The 24017-nt window shown below is 42.7% G+C and overlaps 2 protein-coding genes across 2 annotated transcripts in view; one reads left to right on the forward strand and one right to left on the reverse strand.

Moving 5' to 3' along the window:
• Positions 1-5530, reverse strand: part of slc43a3b (solute carrier family 43 member 3b) — a 16532-nt gene extending 11002 nt beyond the window's left edge. Inside the window, exons 1-3 of the mRNA XM_031569789.2 lie at positions 4702-5530; positions 946-1370; positions 526-655 (exon numbers count right to left, since the gene is read on the reverse strand). Of these exons, the coding sequence (XP_031425649.1) occupies positions 526-655; positions 946-1135 (320 nt within the window). The 5' untranslated portion in view covers positions 1136-1370; positions 4702-5530. The remainder of the gene's footprint in view (positions 1-525; positions 656-945; positions 1371-4701) is intronic.
• A 4482-nt stretch (positions 5531-10012) lies between these two features.
• Positions 10013-24017, forward strand: part of smtnl1 (smoothelin-like 1) — a 31852-nt gene continuing 17847 nt past the window's right edge. Inside the window, 8 exon segments of the mRNA XM_042708000.1 lie at positions 10013-10339; positions 11293-11363; positions 12325-12444; positions 13997-14678; positions 15375-15489; positions 15582-15681; positions 15684-15732; positions 16542-19080. Of these exon segments, the coding sequence (XP_042563934.1) occupies positions 14239-14678; positions 15375-15489; positions 15582-15681; positions 15684-15732; positions 16542-16869 (1032 nt within the window). The 5' untranslated portion in view covers positions 10013-10339; positions 11293-11363; positions 12325-12444; positions 13997-14238 and the 3' untranslated portion in view covers positions 16870-19080.

Consider the following 24017-nt stretch of genomic DNA (forward strand, 5'->3'; position numbering starts at 1 on the left):
CGATTCTAATATGCTATGCATCTGCGTGTGGCACAGTCATATAGTGAGGAGACGAGGGGGAGAGTCAGTGGCAGTCACATAGTGAGGAGACGAGGGGGAGAGTCAGTGGCAGTCACATAGTGAGGAGACGAGGGGGAGAGTCAGTGCAGGAGGAAACACAGAGTGGTGGAGTCGTAGAGCGCTGACACAACCCGCAGAAAAGTGCAGTAGCGGCATCCGTGCAGTGTAGATAAGCACAGTCACGCACCTTACTCGACCTCGCAACTCGCAACTTCAGGCACGGGAGGCAGGCGTGCTAGCAAGGAGCCTAAAAGCCATGGGTCCTAGTGTCCTCCGCTAGCACGTCTTTTAAGGTGTTCGGGAGTGAGGTTTCCTCAGTGCACAGTTCTACTAGCTGGCTACCATCGCATAGACACACACACACACACACACACACACACACACACACACACACACACAACACACACACACACACACACAGACGCAGACACATTCTCTCACACATACGCACAGAATCTGACTCACATTCCAAGGAGCCGGGTAACCATGGTGCCGAAGCGGTCAAACAGGAAGCCGTTGGGTAGTGTGAGGAAGTTGTTCATGAATGACGCGATAGTAAAGATGAGAGAGAGCTTCTCGTCCTGCTCACTGCAGTCTGCAACACAGCATGTATTATCCAATATATAACACACATATATTATCCAATATATAACACACATATATTATTCAATATATAACACACATATATTATTCAATATATAACACACATATATTATCCAATATAGTACGTGTCCATGCTAAAAACATCCATAAATTATACAGATACAAATAGATACAGCGATAGTGTGATAGTGTCACTAACTGACTCTTACACACACACACAGACATACATACATACAGACACACACACACACACACACACACACATATGAGTGTACTACTGACCTGTGGTGTATGTGCCATTGCTACTGGTAGTGTTGACACAGAGCTCACTGAAGTAGCCGTCACTCTTGAGCACGAAGACAAGCGAGGCCCAGCCAAACACAGCCCCGGCGAAACACAGACACTCAAACAGCCCCGAGGCAAAGGTCAGCCAGGACCGCACACGCAGCCCACCACCACAGCAGCCTAGCATCTTCACAAATCACACACGGACACACACTCACACACACACACACACACAAGCACACAGGTCTACACTCCAACTCACTCTGGCCACCTGCACACTCTCTCTCACACACCACACCAGACACTCAGAGACACTCTTCACACTCTCACACACACAGACACACAGAGACACTCTTCACTCTCACACACACAGACACACTCTTCTGTGCTGCTGGGGCTTGTGGTTGTTCTCAGCTGAACACCTGCAGGAAGTTAAAAGACAAGAAAGATACTTCAGAATGTAGAAAGACATTTGCAAAAGAAAGAGATGAACAGAATGAGGAAGATGAAGAGAAAACCGAGAGAGAGAGAGAGAGAGAGAGGCGGAGGAGAAGAGTGGTGAAGGAGTGATGCAAAGATAACTCACTGATCCTGTTCCTCTGTATGCAGATACTTTCTCTCTCTGTTTTGTGATACTTAAGTCTTCTGATGTCCTCTTCTTTTTTCTCTCTCTCTCTCTCTCTCTCTCTCTCAGTCCTTCACTTTCCCTTTCACTCTCACAAACTGTGGGGTGTTCTGCAGCACGCACGCACACACCCACTCGCCTTCACTCACTGACACACTAACACACTCCTTCATCCTTATATAGTTCCCCTCTCTGCTCTCTCTCTCCCCCTGCTCTCTCTCCCTCCCTTCCTCTCTCTATCCCCCTGCTCTCTCTCTCCCTCCCTTCCTCTCTCTATTCCCCTGCTCTCTCCCTCTCCCTCCCTCATTCTCTCTCTCCCGCTCTCTCTCCCTTGTTTCTCCCTCCCTCCCTCTCTCCCTCTCCCTGTTCTCTCTCTTCTCTCCCCCTGCCCTCCCTCTCTCTCACCCTGTTCTCACTCTCTGTCTCTTTCCCTTCGGTCCTCACTCATTTCCTCTCTCACCTCACAGGAGAGAGAACCCTTGTCTGTTTGGCACATGCAGAAAGAATGAAGAATGTCGCATAGCATGTTTCACAAGTACCTGACCCAGTATTATAACAAACACACACACACAGACACACACACACACACACTGAGGCATATGACCTCACCCAAAGCAGCCCACAGATGTTGAGTCTATTGGATAGTCGATCACACAAGAGATCATCTTTTGGTTCTCTAACAACTTAGCACATCACACATTAGGACACACTGTGACAATTATAACTTTGATTGTGTAGGCCCCTCCTCTTTATTCCATGGTCATATTTACATGTTGCAGAATTGATTTTTGAAAGGGTTATTAAAAGTGGTGTGTTGAGTGGAGCTTACGTGTTACGTCTGGGTTCATCGTTTATGTCATGAACATCCTTATTCTTGAGTAAGTAGAGCAAAGTGTTGACAACATCAAGGTTTGAGACCCAGGAATCATTGCATAGTGATAATAAGATGTATGGCTGTGTAATACTGTCAGTCGCTTTGGGTAAATATGTCTATAATGTCAAATATTGTGAACTGAACAGTATGAAGCCATTACTGTTTCCCCACAGAACTGGTCAGTCACAGTGAGATAATATTGTGATTCTTTTTTTTTTTTTTAAACTGTGCATGTTTATTGTGTTTACTCTACACCCAACAAACACACATAAACGAGAGGTGACTATTCAAAAGGCTTTTGAGTGGTCAGTAGATTCTTCACCAAATCAGTGGTTTTTAGAATGGAGCAGTTTTTCTACTAGTTTGCTACGTGTGAGCCATGGTATTTATACACTCCACAATGTCCTTGGATGAAACTCAATAAAGATATTTTGTTAGAGTCATGACACCTGCTTTTGCACCTCCTTTAACGAAATACACATACTTAGCAGATATACTGACTGCACTGACCAAAATGCTTCCTATTTTTTTTTCTTTAGCTGTCTGTCAATTTCCTCTTCACACGACGAAAATCAAGAATAAAAAACAGGAAACTGGTCAAAATGCAAGGCTGTCATAAGACAATGACCATAAATATCCTATATACAATGAGGTCATTATCTTCCGCAAAGCACATGAAGTATAAAGAGGGCCAAGGTCAAACATCTCTGGGGTTAGTGTTGTCCAGCCCTATGTGTTTGTGTGCAACAAGCACAGGCTATTATCCAAACACAACATCAAAGTGTGTATGTGTGTTTGTGTGTGCAAGCAGTTGTATGAGCGTCTACAACTGTGGTTATGGCTATAATATGTACATGTGTGTGTATGAAAATATGTGTATGAATGTCCATGTGTGTGTTTTGACAGCATCATTAACAAAAGTGTTCCACGACTGAGCTGTGTCTTACATCAACTGAGTGTAAATTGTGTGTTTTGCTGATGCATGCATGCGTGTGTGAGTGTGTGTTTCTGTGTGTGTGTGTGTGTGTGTGTGCATTGCTCATCTGATGACTTCTTCCTATGCAGGCTTCCCCAGTATGATCCCATGACACATGATGCAACTGCACATGGAATAAGAGGCTCAAAATGGCACTTTCACACTCAGGATCATAAGACCTCTCACTCAAAAACACACACTGGCACGCACACACACACACACACACACACACACACACACACACACACACACACACACACACATACACACACATACACGTATACACACTTCCAGCATGACAAACTACGTCATATGCTGGTGGCATACACGCAAAAACTTACACAACAAGCACAGACTCATCCAAACATCTGTACACAAATGACCATCAGCCAGTGGCCTGTGTTTGTTTAATGTGGTGAACTACTTTTACAATTGTGGAATAATACATTGATTATGGTGTGGTCTGGATATATTTATTTTGAGGATGGTCATCATCCCAAATGAAATACAATAAAAATACAGACAAAATTTTAAATTGAGATAAAACAATAAAAGACTAATTTATTGTCACTCCCCTTCAATTGTTTGAGAGTTGCAGAGGATTGAAGGTGTTAAAACACTGTTAAGTGCGCACAAAGTTCTCTCTTTCTCAAAACACGCTCCAGGATGACGGTAATTTGCGTTTTTGTCACATTTGTACGGCTTTGCTCGTCGTTTGCAAAGATACTAACGTTTTTTTTTATGCCATCCAGTAACCCTAAAATCATAAAGGAGTAGGCCAACACTTTCACAACACAGGGTATCATTGATCCTTATATGAATATGCGTTTGGAAAATCCATTTACTCAGATATAGCCCAGCAAACGACAAAAAGACTACTACAGAAACAGAGTTTAAATCAACAGTGGTGGTTTGGCAAGCTCACTGTTATGTTCCTTTCGCAATTCCTAACCGGGAGGAGACTATTGCGCGTTCACTGTTGGTCAGTTGCAGCTAACATTTCAACACGTTGATTTACATTCACTGGGAGTGCAAACGATGCGAGCAATATTCGGACTGCGTTTAATATATAATACAAATTAATATAACGGTACGTGCTTTCTGTTCCACATTGTTCTAAGGGCATTCGTGGTTTCTTAAAATTCCTACATTATACACCCTACTGTCTACACACACATCCCCCAGGAGTACCCCATCCACTGTTAGCATGTTGGATGTGTCTAGTGCGACTATTTTCGGTGAAGTGTCAAAGAGAGCAAAGCATTCCAACGGACTTACCCGATCGTCCTCTCCGCTCAGCTTGTCTTTTTCTCTCACTGCCTCATCTGCATTTCTGTCCGGGAAAATCGGTTGTGTTTACTGATGGTGGATCCGCGTACTCCTCACATCCAAGCCTTTCATGACACGGTGTCAGAACGAGGCTGCCGCCTTAGCACCGAGGAGCAGCATTTTGACAAACAACCAACACTGCACACATTTACACAAGTTCACACAATCATTTCGCGGGGGAAGTAACGGTCAACGTTCTACAGAGGCATGTGTGTGAGTGAATCTGTACACAGTTAAAAGGTCCACTGCACAGGAAATCATGAAAATGGTCATACCTTTGTCAACGCCAGTTTATTCCCTCTCAAAACAAAACAAGCATAGATTAAAAAATCCACGCATTGGAAAAATTAAAAATTAAAGATATATTAGGCTTTAACACCCCTGAGCTAAATGCATGAATAATACTGGTGACATTGCCCATGATGGTTTAACGAACTTTCCGCATGTACACATAGCCTAAACAATCGGCTAAATTGCCTGCCACTTTGCACAACCCATCTGTGATTCCCACATGCTTCAAAAGGACCACCATTGCCTCAGTCCCCAGGAACTGGTCACCCTGACCTCAAAATCATGAAGTGCTTTGAGGGGCTAGACAAAACTCCCCCCGCTTCCATGGACCCTCTTCAATTTGCATGTGGTATGAACCGATCCATAGGTGATGCACACTGCCCTCTCACACCTGGACAGAAAAAACACATGTGTGAGAATGTTGCTCATTGATTACAGCTCAGCTTTTAATACAATCATCCCAGCCAAGCATCATCACCACGCTCAGAAAACATATGAATACGCATCCATCTGTGAAACTGGATTATGGACTCTCTGATGAGCAGATCACAGGTGGTGAAAATCGGTGGCCACACTTCCTCTACAATGACTCTGTGCGCAGGAGCACCACAGGGATGTGTGCTTGGTCCCCTCCTGTGTGCTCTGTTTGCACCTGGCTGCGCCGCCAGGTACGACTCCTACATCCTTTTCAAGTTTGCGGAAGACACCACCGCTCTGGGCCTCATCGTGGATGGTGATGAGTCCGCCTACAGAGAGGAAGGCAGGGGCCCTGCAACTGTGGCGCAATGTTAGTAATCTCTGTCTCAACATCAGCAGACAGAGCTGCAGCGGAAAGAGTCCGCAGCAATACATTCCCTGGCACGCACCTCACCCATGACCTTACCTGGCCTCTCCACACTAACACGGTGGTGAAATCTGCCCGGCAACCACTCTACTTGTTGTTTTCCCCACAAAATCTTACCCAACTTCTACAAATGCACCACAGAGAGCATACTGACCGTCTGGTAACTTAACTGTTCCCTCGCTGACCGCAAGCCCTCCAGAGAGCGGTGAGAAAAGCAGAACTCATCATCGGCAACACATTCCCAGCCCTTCATGACATCTTTCAGCAGCAATGTCTGAGGAGGGCACACAAAATCATTAAGGACAAATCAACCCCCCCACACACTGCAGCATCCCATCCAGAACCAGCAGGTTAAAGAACATCTTCTACCTGCAGGACATAGGATATCTATTAGATATGGCCTCTTTTTTGTTATTGATTATATATTTGGTTATGCTGTATTTATTAGGTTATGCACAGCTATATAATATCTATAGAGTCTCACCACAAGCATTTCAGTATACAGTTTTTCTTGACATATTGTGTAAATGACACATACACTTGAACATCACCCCAGTCGCTCATTCACCCAATGCCATGTTTGATCATGTCATGACTGATCATCTCAATCTTTGTTGGTCAAAAAGACAATCATGTCATGACCTACATCAACTGATTCAGATGAAGGTGAGAGAGAATGTGTACAAATGTGAGCGCTCCGATTTCTTCTGCAAGGGGCGGAAATTGTAAGCAACTCAGGTTTCAGAGCTGGCCACAGTACCATTACTGCAACAACCCTTGTGGTAAATGACATAGCCTCTGCTGTAGACAAGAAACAATGTTGTGCCGCTTTATTTATTGACCTGTCAAAAGCTTTTGATACAGTAAACCATGAGATACGTTTTGGCAAACTGGACTCCCTGGGATTTGATAATGTCTCCCTTAGAGGGTTCAAAAACTATTTCACAGATAGAACACAATGTATAGATGTTGCAGGCCTAACATCTGAGGCCCTAGTAATTCATTCTGGTGTCCCCCAGGGCTCTATTTTAGGTCCGGTATTGTTCTCACTTTACATTAATAATATCTGTGACCCTCTAGAACATTGCAAAGCCCATTTTTATGCCGATGATACAATTTTGTATGCCTCAGCGCCCTCTATAGATCAAGCCGTTTCAAACCTTCAACATGCTTTTGATTGTGTAAGGGAATCCCTAAAGTCCCTCAAATTGATGCTGAATGAGTCTAAGACTAAATTCATGATTTTCTCCAATGGTAGAAATAATGTCCCCTCCACCCATAGGATCTGCACCCGTTCTGGAACTAATATTGAGCAAGTTCCTTGCTATAAATACCTAGGTATCTGGCTAGATGATAGGCTGTCATTTAAATCACATGTTCTTGACCTAGCTAAGAAGGTTAAAATTAAACTGGGCTCTCTTTATAGAATTAGATCTTGTTTTACTTTTGAAAACCGAATGGAAATAGTGCAATCAACAATTTTGTCAGTTCTTGACTATGGTGACATTGTTTACATGTATGCTGCACCCTCTACCTTAAAACTCCTGGACTCTGTATACCATAGTGCTATTCGCTTTGTCACAGGAGACGCTTTCAGGACCCACCATTGTAATTTATACAAGAATGTTGGTTGAAAAAAGAAATAAACTTTTCATACCCATTTTTACAGACTTTTGTCCAGGACTGGATTGCCAAATTGGTTTCTCTGATGCATATTCAAATGAATCTGTGCCAATGCTAAGGTAATCTTATAATTCACGGTACATTTGCCCTCACAAAATAAACGCAAATCAGGTTAAATGTTTCACTACTATGTATACATACAGTATGCCACCTGAAGATGCTGCAAATGTGTAGTGCGCCCTCTACTGTCTGTTTGAAACATCACATTAATCCGTGCAAGGAGGTCTTCCTCAAAGAGTTTCTTTCTATATTCTTTACAGTCATTACATATATACAGTCAGTTCATATATACAGTCAAGACATATTTACAGTCAGTTCATATATACAGTCAGTTCATATATACAGTCATTACATATATACAGTCAGTTAATATACAGTCATTACATATATCAGAATCAGAATCAGAATCAGAATCAGAATCAGAAAGGTTTTTACTGCCAAGTAGGTTTTCACCTATGAGGAATTATTTGTGGTACAATGGTGCAAACAATAAACATACACAATAAACAATACACATATTAGGTTACAGCAGGAGTGTGCAAAAAAGGGATTAGAGTCCGTGTTGGGGGGCGGGGGTCCCGGGCCTTGTTGATGAGGACAACCGCAGACGGGAAGAAGCTGCTCAGGTGTGGCGTGAGCGGTTTTGGTCCTGATGGACCGCAGCCTTCTGCACGGAGGGGGAGTGGCACAAGGAGTTTGTGTCAGGGTGGGAGGGATCAGCCATAATTCTCCCTGCATCGCCTCAGGGTCTGGATGCATACAAATCTGGAGAGATGGCAAATTGCAGCCAATCACCTTCTCCGCAGAACGAATGACACGCTGCAGTCTGCTTTTGTCTTTGGCAGTGGCAGCAGCGTACCAGATGGTGATGGAGGAGGTGAGGATGGACTCAATGATGGAGGTGTAAAAGTTCACCATCATTGCCTTTGGCAAGGTTGAATTTCTTCAGCTGCCGCAGGAAGTACATCCTCTGATGTGCCTTTTTGGTGAGGGAGAATGATGTTTAGCTCCCACTTGAGGTCCTGGGAGATGATGGTGCCCCAGGAAGCGGCATGGACCTCCACCACTGTCAACTGGGGGCGTCACTCAGCGGTGATGGGGTTGGGAGGGGCTGGGTTCTTCCTGAAATCGAGCAACCATCTCCACTGTTTTCAGTGCGTTGAGCTCCAGATTGTTCTGTCCACACCAGGTCACCAGATGGTCAATCTCCCACCTGTAGGCAGACTCATCACCACCAGAGATGAGCCCAATGAGGGTGGTGTCGTCCGCGAACTTGAGGAGCTTGACGGACTGGTGACTGGAGGTGCAGCTGTTGGTGCAGTCAGTTAATATACAGTTATATACAGTCAGTTAATATATACAGTCAGTTAATATATTCACTCAGTACATCAAGACATGATTAATATCATGAGAAAATACTCTCCTGTGTAGCAACCACGTCTTGTCATGGTGAATATCTGCCACATCTGAATGGTCAGATACCCAAAACCAAATACTCATTATGTTCAACTTCTGGCTGTTTTCCTGTGACATAATGGTTGGCCATTATGAACCTTTTTCCCTCTTCCTTTCAAAGTAAAATGATTGCAGACATCAGGTCACTGGTTATTTGAGGAGAAGTAGAGACTGGTGTCTGTTAGAGAGCGAAGAGAGAGAGAGAGAAGTAGAGATTGGTGTCTGTTGGAGAGGAATGTGGAGATAGGGTAGGTGTTCATGCATTCATGTTAGAAAGAGAGAGAGAGAGAGAGAGAGAGAGAGAGAATGAGAGAGGAAGAGAGAGAGAGTAGTTGGTGAGATAAACACTTCTTAAGATAAGAGCAGGGGTGGATTCTTTATCATCTTCAGCACTCATGCAGTTGCAAAGTGCATTCACATTGTACAAACATAGACCCCCCCCCCCACACACACACCACTAAACTGAGAGTAAACTCTTAATATCAGTGCAACACCTTCTGAAGTTTGTATCCATAACATCTGTGTTTCTATAGTAGAACACAGAAGACCATTTGAAGGAACAAGAAAGACAGATGAGAGAGAGAGAAATAGAGAGAGAGAGAGAGAGAGAGAGAGGAGGAGACAGGGAGGGAGGGAGGGAGGGAGGGAGGAAGAGAGATTGATAGACACATGGAGGTGCTGACAGATCCTGAGACACAGAGGAGGGAGAGGAGCTGTTAAAGGCAGGAGAGGAAGAGTGCGGGGGAGATAATGACAGGGGGAGCAGAGAGATAGCAGTTTATTTTTAAAAGCATCTGTTTTGTGTTGAGGGAGAAGATGCACCACACCACACAGGGGGACAGAGAGGAACTCAGAGATATGAGAAGGAGAAAGACATAGAGGGGCAGGAGGACAGATCACAGGGAGAGAGAGGACACACACACACACACACACACACACACACACACACACACACACACACACACACACACACACACACACACACACACACACACACACACACACACGTGCATACACACACACATCACACCACATCGGCTGGGATAAGTGGCTGGACACTTGCAGTGGAGAGTTCACTAAAGCCCTTTACGGACAGAAAAGGGAGAGAGAGGGAGGAGACGAGGGAGGATAGAGTGAGGGGGTGAAAGAGAGGTGCTAAGACAAGCGCCCTACATTGACACGGTTCTGAGAAAGAGATCAGTGTGTGTATAAAGCAGGATTGTTAAAGGACTGACACTCTCCCTCACACACACGCACGTACCTGCACACAGGCACAGAGAGAGACAGGCTCAGGACCTAAATGGATTTACAAAGGTAAGTGACAAGAACATGGTAATCATATAATATCTGTGTGTGTGTTTGTTTATGTGTGTGTGTGTGTGTGTGTGTGTTTGTGTGTGTGTGTGTTTGTGTGTCTGTGTGTTTGTGTGTGTGTGTGTGTGTGTGTGTGTGTGTGTGTGTGTGTGTGTGTGTGTGTGTGTGTGTGTGTGTTTGTGGCTGAGGGTCTATGGTATCAGTATCTGTTCAGCACATGTCAACAACAGTGTTCACCAGCACATGCCTCTCTGGCATAAATAACGAAAGAGAAAATGTGTGTATGTGTGTGTGTGTGATCATGACAATGAGAAACCATTTCCTAAAAGATGATGATGATGATGATGATGATTTTGTATACAGCTTATGTGTGTGCGTGTGTTTGTGTGTATGGATATGTGAACGAGTGAGAGAGAGTTAAATGTCACTTAGTTTTACTGAGCTGTGGATGTATGACTTCATTGATGACGTTCTCCTCTTCAGTTCTCTATAAAACAATGATGCTACTTGCACTACACATGTATGTGTGTGTGAATGTGTATGAGTGTGTGTGTGTGTGCACGCATGTGTGTGTGTGCACGCATGTGTGTAATGCTGGTATCACTTGGTTTCTACTGGTAGCAGCTGTTGTGGGGTTTGATTGAGCCAGTACTACTCTGTCTATTTCTGGAGCCTGTGTTCTTGAAAAGGTCAGACAGAGGAAAGACGGAGACAGAGAGAGAGACAGAGAGAGAGAGAGAGAGAGAGAGAGAGAGGAGAGAGAGAGAGAGAAATAGAGAGCGTTATTGAGTGAGGAAAAGAGAACAAGTGTGCACAACAAGACTGAAGAAGGAAAGACTGGGAGGAACTGGGACTAGGAAGAGAGAGAGACCGAGCCTGAAGGAGGGAGGGTATCCTTTGTGTGTTGTGAGTGAAACTCAGATTACTGTCAATGGATGGTTCACTTTGTGCAGAGCGATCAGGAGAAATGGACAATTCTAAGAGTGACACACCGGACAACCTGACAGAGGTGAACAACAACATGGTGAGTGACATCACTAATGCCACAGTACGGTTCATATAACAGCGAGTCTGTGCTTATAGTCATATAACGGTTGGCTAAAGGAGGCTACCGCATGGTCTGTCATAAGAGAAAACTGCATGCTGGGATTTTGAGTTTTCATTAACAAAGTTGACCAATGGTCCAGTCTTTAGCTACAGGGTGAACACACAGCAAGACATATACTACTCATGAATACAAATGATACCTACTGATAGATAAACACAGACACAAACGAACACACGGACGCACACACAAACACACATTCTCTACACATTCCCGCCTTTGAGTGATATGCAAATTTTACACTTATACCTATAGTTTGTCAGTAAATTATAAGCTTAATACACATTGTACATCTCACTCCATGAGGTCTCGTACATGTCATTGTTTAGCCACCTCTTTCACTGCGTGGCTGCTGATGTGTGTGCGGTGCTCAGATGGGATATTGGTCTTCCACTGCCACTGCTCTGAACAGGGGCCAGTGCCCAGTGCCATTGCTCTGAATAGTGGTGTGATGTAGTTGTATGGGAGGTGAGATCTCAGCTATTGTTAGGCTCCAGTCCTTGAACCCTGTCGTGAGGTCGTAAACCAAGAGACCTATGGAAGAAAAAGGTGAGCTTTCCGTAGACTGTGGGAGACTTATGGGATTCAGTTCTCCGCATCACCCTTTCCATACACATGCATTAATAGCATCCTAAGATCACACACTGTCAGTGCACAGGTTTTATTGAGTGCAAGGAGGTTTTATATGTCTTTTAAGCAAGTACCGTAGCTTGTTCAGTGGCTACATTTGAAAAAGGGACATTATCAAAAAAGATGACTAACAAGTGTTTTCAGCCCTTTTGGGGAAGTCTCCCATCTTCCAAGTATAATATCAATCTTACTATGAGACAAATGACTGTTGCCCCTAAGCAGTTTAACTTATTTTGTCTCAACTTTGCAGGACACTAAAGAGACAGAGGACTCTGTGAAGGACAGCATCACAGAGAACCTAACTGAGGAGAACGGGAACACAGGGCAGGCGGAAACAACCAATGAGAGGAGTGAGGAGGAGGAGTCTCAGGTAGCAGTGGCCAATGAGAAGAATAAGGAGGAGGTGGGCACGATACATAGATGACATGATTCTCTGGTGGAGGGGTACAGAACAAGAACTATTGTCATTTCAGGATTATTTGAATGCTGCAAATCCTAATGTAAAGCCATCTCTTGAATATGATAAAGATAAAATCCACTTCCTTGATCTGGAAATCTATAAAGATGTCCATGGTTACTTACATACTACGATATTTAGGAAGGAGGCACATACAAATACATTAATTACATTAGTTTTCATCCACCTACACTTACTAAGAACATCCCTTTTGGCCAATTCCAGAGGCTACGTAGGATTTGTGATTATGATCTTGATTTTGGCATAAAAAGTAGAGATGTATAATCGCTTTAGAAAGCACGGTTACCCTTCAAATGTATTGGAGCCAGCACTGGTTAGAGCTAGCTCTCTTGACCGCCATTCTCTGCTCCAAAGGAAACCTGTAACCTCTAAAAAGGACAGAGTCTTTTTCACCAAATGCTATAGCACAGAGGCCTATAATATACACTAGATAATAAGAAAGAATTGGGACCTCCTTCAATGTGATGAGACTCTTAGTGATATCTTTAGGGAGTCTCCGGTCTTCTCCTTTAGAAGAGCTCCTACAATTGGTGATAGATTGGTACATAGTCATTTACCAGCAAAGTAGCAGACAACCTGGTTACCTAAAGTGCGTAATGGTACCTTTAAATGTGGACGTTGCAGAATATGTGACTTTGTAGTAAAGACAAAAGGGTTTACCCACCCAGTCACACAACAAATATTTATGACTAAACACTTCATAAATTGCAAAACTACGTATGTCATTTATATGTTGAACTGTTCTTTGTGTGAGGCCTTCTATGTTGGTCGTACTAAACGCCGGTTACAAGACCGACTCACCGAACATAGATATGCAGCTAAAATTGGTAATTGTGATTATGCTATGGTAAAACATTTTAAGGAATCACCTAAGGACAGCCCTACTTCTTTTACGGCAATGGGTTAGAAATGTCATCATACTGGATTTATCACTGATATTTTCTAACTGTTTGTGTTTTTGGTTTTCTGGTTGATGTTTTTAGACTGTGCACTTCTCAGCTGTTTGGTTACTCCGCCCACTCCAGCTGAAGCATATCTAAAGCTGATTTGCTGGAGTAGGATATAGCCTACTGACTGGGACACTGAATGTTTGCCCTTGCCCTGATGAAGGCCTGATCCTAGACCGAAACATGTTGGCAGCAAGTGTTTTTAAGAGTTCTAATATGAATTCTCAATGAACTCTCAATTTGATAAAGCTTTTTATTGAAAAGAAGAGTGCCTTGGTCCCACCATATTCATGAAAGGTTTTATATATCTTTTAAGCAAGTACCGTAGCTTGTTCAGTGGCTACATTTGAAAAAGGACATTATAAAAACAGATGACTAACCAGTGTTTTCAGCCCTTTTGGGGAAGTCTCCCATCTAAAAGTATAATGTCAATCTTACTATGAGACAAATGACTGTTGCCCCTAAGCAGTTTAACTTATTTTGTCTCAACTTTGCAGGACACTAAAGAGACAGAGGACTCTGTGAAGGACAGCATCACAGAGAACCTAACTGAGGAGAACGGGAACACAGGGCAGGCGGAAACAACCAATGAGAAGAGTGAGGAGGAGGTGTCTCAGGTAGCAGTGGCCAATGAGAAGAAGAGGAGGAGGAGTCTCAGGTAGCAGTGGCCAATGATGAAGAGGCAGCCAAGACTGAGGGAGGGGCCTCTGAAAATGACAGCAAAGAAAAGTGCACAGAGATGGAGGAGGTGAAGGAAAAGATTGAGGAAAAGAAGGATGGGGAGGAGGAGAAAGAGAACGAAGAACAGAAAACAGATGATAAAAACAGTAAGTCAGATGAAAAGGAGGTGGAGAATGGAGCGAATGTGAGGAAAGAGGAAAGCAAGGGGAGTAAAACAGACAAGAAGAAAGCCACGGGAGAAAAAGACTCCAAATCCAAAAAAGAGACGAAGCCTGCGGAGAAGCAGAAAGGGAAAGAAGACAAGAAACCGTTGGGTAAGTCAAAGAATGAACCAAAACCGGTGAAAGAGAGGGAGGGGGTGGGGAAAGAGAAAGGAAAAGCCAATGAAACAGAGAAGAAGAGGCCCACGCCCACCGCCCCTGTGTCAACGCCCCGCCCCAGAGCGTCAGCGCGCCCGTCTGCACGAAGAGATGCCATGGCCAAGTTCGAACAGGGCCAGTAAGTAAAACCCCGACACTATCACCATCAACATCACCAGCATCATCAATTGGAGTACAATTGTATGTGTCACAAATGTGTAGATGTGTATGTTTCTTAGAGGAGCTTATACATCAATTTGTGCCCCAAACATCATTCAGTTGTAACTAAACACTGAACGAGGCAAGTTCTAGTAGTACATACCGTTGCATATACAGAATAAGAACTCTCTTCATCCCTATTTCAGTCCTGAGATCCGTTTCTACTTGATCTTACATTGTAATCAGGCAGCATCGTGTGAACTTGATGGGGTTCCGTTTGTGTTTAATGCCTTATTGTATATTTTACTGATATGTTGGAGAGCTGTAGTGTAAACAGATGTTGTTTTACTATTTTGTGTGTGTTAGACATTGGTCAATGTTTGTGTGTTGGTGTATGGGAATTAACAGTCTGGGAATTAATTTAATTGACGGGCAACAAACAAAGTCCGTCATGCATGGACCACAGTGATCGTGTGGTGTGTGGAAGCACTGTGCTGACTTACCCATGTTTGCACTTAAGGATCTTGCTCATGGTATTAAATCAGTAAAAATGATTTAGCCAAGTTATTAAATCAGCTTTAGTTTATGCACGGTGGACTTTGCTCATTGCTTTGCTCGCTGCCCGTCAATGAAACTAGGTCCCTCTGTAGTTTAATAGATCCTCTTTCTATCTTAGACCTCCTGCTCAGCGAAACTTCAAGGTGCAGCGGGTGGCAGTAGGCGTGTCCAATGGAGGGTCAATCAAACAGAAAATCCTCCAATGGTGTCGCAGCAAAGCCCAACACTATGAGGTAAGCAGATGACCACGTCTGGGTAGGGTCGAAGTCTTCGGCCATGCTGATTAGATGAGTGATCTCCTGTCCTGTCTCTCTCCAACCAATAGGGTGTGAAGATTGAGAACTTCTCCTCATCTTGGTGTGATGGTCTGGCGTTCTGCGCTCTCATCCATCGGTTCTTCCCTGACGCGTTCGACTTCTCCTCCCTAACGCCAATGAGAGAGAGAAGAACTTCACACTGGCGTTCAGCAAAGCAGAGTATGTGTGTGTGTGTGTGTGACACCTCATCTTACACCATTCACACATCTAAAACAGAAAACCAGGCATAAAAAAAATCAAGCTCCTTTTTTGGCAACAAAACATTTATTTAGTAGTGTCACCACGTCAAGCCTAAAAGATATAAGAAAAGAAACTGAAGAAAAGAAACACACGCTCATTCTATGGACCTTATGACCCAGTAATGCTTCCTCTGCATCAGTGGCTGAAAATTTGACAATGGTTTGGTAAAAGGCTGGTGATGGATATATTTCAGTGCTTCATCAGTGCGGGGCAAAGCCCCTCCCTCGGTGAGTTCAGTGGGTCCCTGATGTCTTCTCAGCTCAGTGTTAACACACTGGTGATTGCTGCTGACTGAGTTATTATGTGGGGCGGCGTAAGGGCACAGGTCATTGTTGTCAACAGTGAGGTCTTGATAGTGGCTTATAACAATGATTCGTTTTACTGGAGAGGATTAAATATTTGGACCATAAAAGAATATATATATATATAAATCACTTATCTTATTTTTCTCAATCTTATTTTTTTTTTGTATATCTCTATCCTTTACACACAAGTATTTATGTATACAAACTTCACTGTCTCACAATGCTGACTTTCCAGTCAACTAGCACTACTCTTAATTGATTCTTGTGGATATGGTTTGTTCTCTGTAAATTTTGACCCATCTAGAGGTTCTAGAGGATGAGTGCCGAGGACCAACTTGAGTATAGGGGCAGTGCCTTACATTCATAACAACCACATCACAGCAACTCAAACCTACTTTCCATCCCTCTGCCTCTCTGTCCCAGGTCGCTTGCAGACTGCTGCCCCCTGCTGGATGTGTCTGATATGATGCTGATGGGGAACCACCCAGACGCCATGTGTGTGTTTACCTACGTCCAGTCACTATGCCACCATCTCTCCAAGATAGAGAAAAAGAGAAAAGAGGAGGAGGAGGAGGAGGAGAAGAAACAAAAGGAGGGAGCTGAGGAGAAGTCATGTGATGTGAAGAATGAGGGAGAAGCCGAGGAAAAGAGAGAGGAAGGTGCGGAGGAGGAGGAGAAAGAGGTTGTACAAGAGAATGTTGATGGACTGAACAATAACCATGGAAACGTGGAGATAGAGAATAAGGCTTAAGTTGCTCAGGGATAAATACAATGATGATTAAAGAGAGAGAGAGAGAAAGGTTGGAAAGAAAGAGAGGGGGAGTGGGAGAGGAAAGTAAGATAAAAAGTGAATGGAAACATTAAGTCTTACTATTAGTCCCTCACTGTGCATTCACTGTGCTGTCTGAATTAACAGTTTACTCTTAACTAATCACTTAAAGTAGCTGTTGTTTGTATGTTTGTAAAATTACCTTTTTACTATCATGTCATCTATTTATATATCAGTGTGATGTGAAAATTAAAGCAAAATGTTTAACAAATGAAGCATTGATTTATGTATTTTTTTAGGACAAAATTTATATTCACAAGAGCAATTGATATATTACACATCTCAGCCTAACAAGACAAACTCCACTGTATTGAAGGACAGGCCTGTGGCATTGTGGCCCACACACACACACACACACACTTTACATAACTGATATAAGATGATGGATGAATTGCATTAAAAGGAAAGGAATATCTCACCACTAACTAACTTAATTTTCCAAAGACGTGTGGTGCTCTCAGTCTGAAAAATGAGCTGAAATTGCATTCACACCAATGTGCGGGACAATGGAGAGGAGTTTATTTCAGTGAGACCCTCCGCTCAACCCACCCACTTCACACGTCTGGAAAGAAGCATGAGGAAGGATGGAATGAGCTGCAGTGGTTACATAAATTTATGAGAGGGCACCTTTGCGACCTCAGTCAGCCAAGGGCCTCTATAATTTATGAGGTGCAATTTGTCACCACCTAGTTGTCAGGGACAGAATGCATTTTGTATTACGTAACGAAACCTAGTAACTCTGTAATGCATACTGTTCACAAAAATGCAAATGTCCTCTGCGTGCACTTATGCTTTCATGCCGGAGAGTCGTTACAGAGTCTATTGTTTTGCTAGATTATTATAGATTCAAAAATATAGGGAATGGAGGGACCTTAGACCAACCCTGTTTCAGACTCAGAAGGTCACCATGCATTTTGTGTCACGAAATTGCACAGTGATAATTCTGTGCACAAAAGCAAAAGTTGTGTTGTGATGTGCTGGACCAGGAAGCCAACTTTGTCCACTGAAAATGTGTTGAATTGATGGAGGGATGGACACTTTCAGCTCCTTGTAATGACACAATAAACACAAAAATGCACCAAATAGCCTACATTCTGTCTATGAACATTAGAGGGTTTATTTGGGACTACAGTTGCGTAGAACGCTGCTCTGGGTCAGACAACCAAAATAATCACAAGATTACACCACCAGACACGCAGATGTGTGTGTGATCGGCTCGAAGGTGAAGAGAGGGGGGGAAAGCATCCCAACTTCAGAGAGCTCTCTCCACTTTGTTCTTCCTGCCAAAAGGTCTGGAGGATATGGGTAGTTCACACCTTGTGTCCACAAAACCCGGATTAGCAACATGTGGTGCCCCAGGGGGACACACCTCAAGTGCCCTCTTCGCACAACCACTAGGCATAGCCTACAACAACTATAAAGTGAGCCCATGTATGAAAAGTAAGCTACTACGGCATGAGCTAATTGTGGGAAATATGAACTAGGCTGTAGGCTTAAACTTAAACTTTTAGAAAACGGGCAAAATAAATATCATAGAGACAATCTGGTTTTCAGTTACTAGTTTTAGTGTGGTAATGCTAAAAGTTTACCAACTGTAGCCTACAGGTCTCCTACTAAGATTTATATAGTAGCGGAGAAGCCCTTCTACACTGCCCATGCAAATCTAACCTTAGATTCGTGGGTGGCCCTTTTATGTCTTGAAATGTCGATCTGTTATGAGGGGCTTTTGACTGGGGGGAGGGTGAGGGAATGACCAGGGAATTAGATAGGTCAGTCAATGCAGTAACAGTCACAATGGGTGGGGTCTCGGGTGTGAATGAGGCGTTTGTTTAGTTCAAAGCTGAGAAGAGTAAATTCAGAGTGATAAGCCGATGTGTTGAACTTTAAGCCGGTGTATTTATGTAACTTATTTATTTGTTGTCAAGTCAAAGAAGTTATTCAGAGGTGTATTGTTTTCATGAGAAAAACACCTCCTACTGCCCGTTCCTAGTAATTCAATATTAAACCTCGAAACATCTAACTCTGGCCATCCTTCGGAAAAGTTGAACGACGCTACACTGGTGTCGAGCGGGATAGAGGAAAAACTCCGCCTAGATGGCATATCGAGGGGAACAGTATGCCGCAAACCAATCGGTAAGCTCTTATCATTTACTTGGACAGGGACGAAAGAAAGATAGGGACGAAAGAAAGATAGGGACGAGCCCCGACATGGGCAGGACAACCGAAGGTCCTGAGGGAGAGAAAACAGTGCTAGCCGGTCAGCAATATCCAGCACCAACCCTTTTCTGCCTCTGCTTCTGTCAGGACTTTCCTACAGTTGTGTCAGTGACAGAACGGTCGGAGATATGCTGTGCCCCTGTTAAAAAACTCACTTAATGGTTGCTAGTGATAACAATGGATGGATGGGACGATAGTGACCGACCGGAAAATGTTTCATAAAAACATCCGGTTCGCCAGCACCCCGGAAGCTACAGCTATCCGAAGCTAACCCGTTCGCTAACAGACTCCCCATAGGCCACTCCACTCATTGGCTAGCCGGTGAAGCTTACAGGGAAACAAGTTGGAATTGGGCCGAGTCAAATAACATCTTCACTGTTTACCCAGCGGATTCAAATTATATCTGTCACATCAATGCAGCCGGAACACCTGTCACCGCAGCCCTTGTTACTATCGTAATTATCTGCCTAACCCGTCCAGCCTTGTGTGTGCCTGTCAAGTCCCTGCAAAGCTAAACCCGTTGACCTGAATAGTGAGACGGCTAGCTTCTGTGTTGAAGCTCCATTTGAATCCACTAGCATGGTGGCTAACAGGCTCTAATGCTGTTACTAGCGGAAAACTGAGACAGCTGCCAGACAGTTCCGTTCTGCTAGCAACGATAACCCACAATAACCCCAGGAAGTAAAACGAAACGAGGAAGTAAAATGAGTTTGTTGTATCAAATGAAAGGTTTTTATAACAAACAACCCTGTTAATCGACTGGGTAATATAAAAACCTTTTATATGCAACGAGTTTTATTGTTCCATTTGTCCTAATGATCGGGAAAATAGTTAAAAGCGTGTTTGAAAGTTATAGTAGCCTATTTGTCATTATAAAGTCCTAATCTGTCTACTCGCTAGATCAGACTTTATAATGGTATTTTGTTAACTGTGCATTATATTAACTTGCTTTAAAACAAGGTAAGACATAGTGAGTTAATTTTAAGCGTACAGGATACTTTGATAATGACTAAGATGTAGCTGAAAATTGACAATTAATATTACTTTCATAGTAACATCAAAATGGGTTAAAAACGATTCACTGATGTTACAAAAGTATGATTTTCTTGTTTAAATATAGGGAACACTGACTAAACAGGCATCATTGTAAATATTGTAGTAAGAAACAGTAAAACACACAACAATCTGCTGATAAAAGGATTATGTCTTCAATAAAGTTGGTTGAACATGTTCAGAACACTGTAAAGAAAGGGTAAAATATGTTTAGCAGTCATTATTTTGGTCATTCACTGTGAAAAAACACTTGACACACAGATCACACAGGCGAAAATGCATTATCTTCAATGGCAGGGTATTGCCATGTGACATGTATCACTCTTTGCTGATGAAACTAAAGATTGTGTCTCAATGAAAGGGGGGTGGAATATGTTTAGGACATTCCAAACATTAAATAAAATGTGTGAAGTAGTTGAGATTTACGTCCCTGAATGCTCCACAATACTTTAAACATAGGTGATCAGACAGGCGAAAATGCATTATCTTCAATGGTAGGGCCATGTGACATGTATCACTCTTTGCTGAAAAAACTAAAGATTGTGTCTCAATGAAAGGGGGGTGGAATATGTTCAGGACACTCCAAACATTAAATAAAATGTGTGAAGTAGTTGAGATTTACGTCCCTGAAGGCTCCACAATACTTTAAACATAGGCCTACACACAGGCGAAAATGCATTGTCTTCAATGGCAGGGCCATGTGACATGTATCACTCTTTGCTGAAAAAACTAAAGATTGTGTCTCAATGAAAGGGGGGTGGAATATGTTCAGGACACTCCAAACATTAAATAAAATGTGTGAAGTAGTTCAGATTTGCGTCCCTGAAGGCTCCACAATACTTTAAACATAGGTGATCAGACAGGCGAAAATGCATTATCTTCAATGGCAGGGCCATGTGACATGTATCACTCTTTGCTGAAAAAACTAAAGATTGTGTCTCAATGAAAGGGGGGTGGAATATGTTCAGGACACTCCAAACATTAAATAAAATGTGTGAAGTAGTTCAGATTTACGTCCCTGAAGGCTCCACAATACTTTAAACATAGTCCTACACACAGGCGAAAATGCATTAACTTCAATGGCAGGGCCATGTGACATGTATCACTCTTTGCTGAAAAAACTAAAGATTGTGTCTCAATGAAAGGGGGGTGGAATATGTTCAGGACACTCCAAACATTAAATAAAATGTGTGAAGTAGTTGAGATTTACGTCCCTGAATGCTCCACAATACTTTAAACATAGGCCTACACACAGGCGAAAATGCATTGTCTTCAATGGCAGGGCCATGTGACATGTATCACTCTTTGCTGAAAAAACTAAAGATTGTGTCTCAATGAAAGGGGGGTGGAATATGTTCAGGACACTCCAAACATTAAATAAAATCTGTAAAGTAGTTGAGATTTACGTCCCTGAAGGCTCCACAATACTTTAAACATAGGTGATCAGACAGGCGAAAATGCATTAACTTCAATGGCAGGGCCATGTGACACGTACATTTAAAGTATTGTGGAGCACTCAGGGACGTAAATCTCAACTACTTCACACATTTTATTTAATGTTTGGAGTGTCCTGAACATATTCCACCCCCCTTTCATTGAGACACAATCTTTAGTTTTTTCAGCAAAGTGTCATACGTATCACATGGCCCTGCCATTGAAAATAATGCATTTTTCGCCTGTCTGATCACCTATGTTTAAAGTATTGTGGAGCATTCAGGGACGCAAATCTGAACTACTTCACACATTTTATTTAATGTTTGGAGTGTCCTGAACATATTCCACCCCTCTTTCATTGAGACACAATCTTTAGTTTTTTCAGCAAAGAGCGATACATGTCACATGGCCCTGCCATTGAAAATAATGCATTTTCGCCTGTCTGATCACCTATGTTTAAAGTATTGTGGAGCCTTTAGGGACGCAAATCTGAACTACTTCACACATTTTATTTAATGTTTGGAGTGTCCTGAACATATTCCACCCCCCTTTCATTGAGACACAATCTTTAGTTTTTTCAGCAAAGAGTGATACATGTCACATGACCCTGCCATTGAAGATAATGCATTTTTCGCCTGTCTGATCACCTATGTTTAAAGTATTGTGGAGCCTTCAGGGACGCAAATCTGAACTACTTCACACATTTTATTTAATGTTTGGAGTGTCCTGAACATATTCCACCCCCCTTTCATTGAGACACAATCTTTAGTTTTTTCAGCAAAGAGTGATACATGTCACATGGCCCTGCCATTGAAGATAATGCATTTTCGCCTGTCTGATCACCTATGTTTAAAGTATTGTGGAGCCTTCAGGGACGCAAATCTGAACTACTTCACACATTTTATTTAATGTTTGGAGTGTCCTGAACATATTCCACCCCCCTTTCATTGAGACACAATCTTTAGTTTTTTCAGCAAAGAGTGATACATGTCACATGGCCCTGCCATTGAAGATAATGCATTTTCGCCTGTCTGATCACCTATGTTTAAAGTATTGTGGAGCCTTCAGGGACGCAAATCTGAACTACTTCACACATTTTATTTAATGTTTGGAGTGTCCTGAACATATTCCACCCCCCTTTCATTGAGACACAATCTTTAGTTTTTTCAGCAAAGAGCGATACATGTCACATGGCCCTGCCATTGAAAATAATGCATTTTCGCCTGTCTGATCACCTATGTTTAAAGTATTGTGGAGCCTTCAGGGACGCAAATCTGAACTACTTCACACATTTTATTTAATGTTTGGAGTGTCCTGAACATATTCCACCCCCTTTCATTGAGACACAATCTTTAGTTTTTTCAGCAAAGAGTGATACATGTCACATGGCCCTGCCATTGAAGATAATGCATTTTCGCCTGTCTGATCACCTATGTTTAAAGTATTGTGGAGCCTTCAGGGACGCAAATCTGAACTACTTCACACATTTTATTTAATGTTTGGAGTGTCCTGAACATATTCCACCCCCTTTCATTGAGACACAATCTTTAGTTTTTTCAGCAAAGAGCGATACATGTCACATGGCCCTGCCATTGAAAATAATGCATTTTCGCCTGTCTGATCACCTATGTTTAAAGTATTGTGGAGCCTTCAGGGACGCAAATCTGAACTACTTCACACATTTTATTTAATGTTTGGAGTGTCCTGAACATATTCCACCCCCCTTTCATTGAGACACAATCTTTAGTTTTTTCAGCAAAGAGTGATACATGTCACATGGCCCTGCCATTGAAGATAATGCATTTTCGCCTGTCTGATCACCTATGTTTAAAGTATTGTGGAGCCTTCAGGGACGCAAATCTGAACTACTTCACACATTTTATTTAATGTTTGGAGTGTCCTGAACATATTCCACCCCCCTTTCATTGAGACACAATCTTTAGTTTTTTCAGCAAAGAGTGATACATGTCCCATGGCCCTGCCATTGAAGATAATGCATTTTCGCCTGTCTGATCACCTATGTTTAAAGTATTGTGGAGCCTTCAGGGACGCAAATCTGAACTACTTCACACATTTTATTTAATGTTTGGAGTGTCCTGAACATATTCCACCCCCTTTCATTGAGACACAATCTTTAGTTTTTTCAGCAAAGAGTGATACGTGTCACATGGCAATACCCTGGCATTGGAGATAATCCCTTTTCACCTGTGTGATCTGTGTGTCAAGTGTTTTTTCACAGTGAATGACCAGAATAATGACTGCTAAACATATTTTACCCTTTCTTTACAGTTCTGAACAAGTTCAACCAACTTTAATGAAGGCATAATCCTTTTATCAGCATAATGGGGTGTGTTTTACTTTTTCTT

Source organism: Clupea harengus, chromosome 6 (genome assembly GCF_900700415.2).
Source record: "Clupea harengus chromosome 6, Ch_v2.0.2, whole genome shotgun sequence".
Taxonomy (NCBI): Eukaryota; Metazoa; Chordata; class Actinopteri; order Clupeiformes; family Clupeidae; genus Clupea; species Clupea harengus.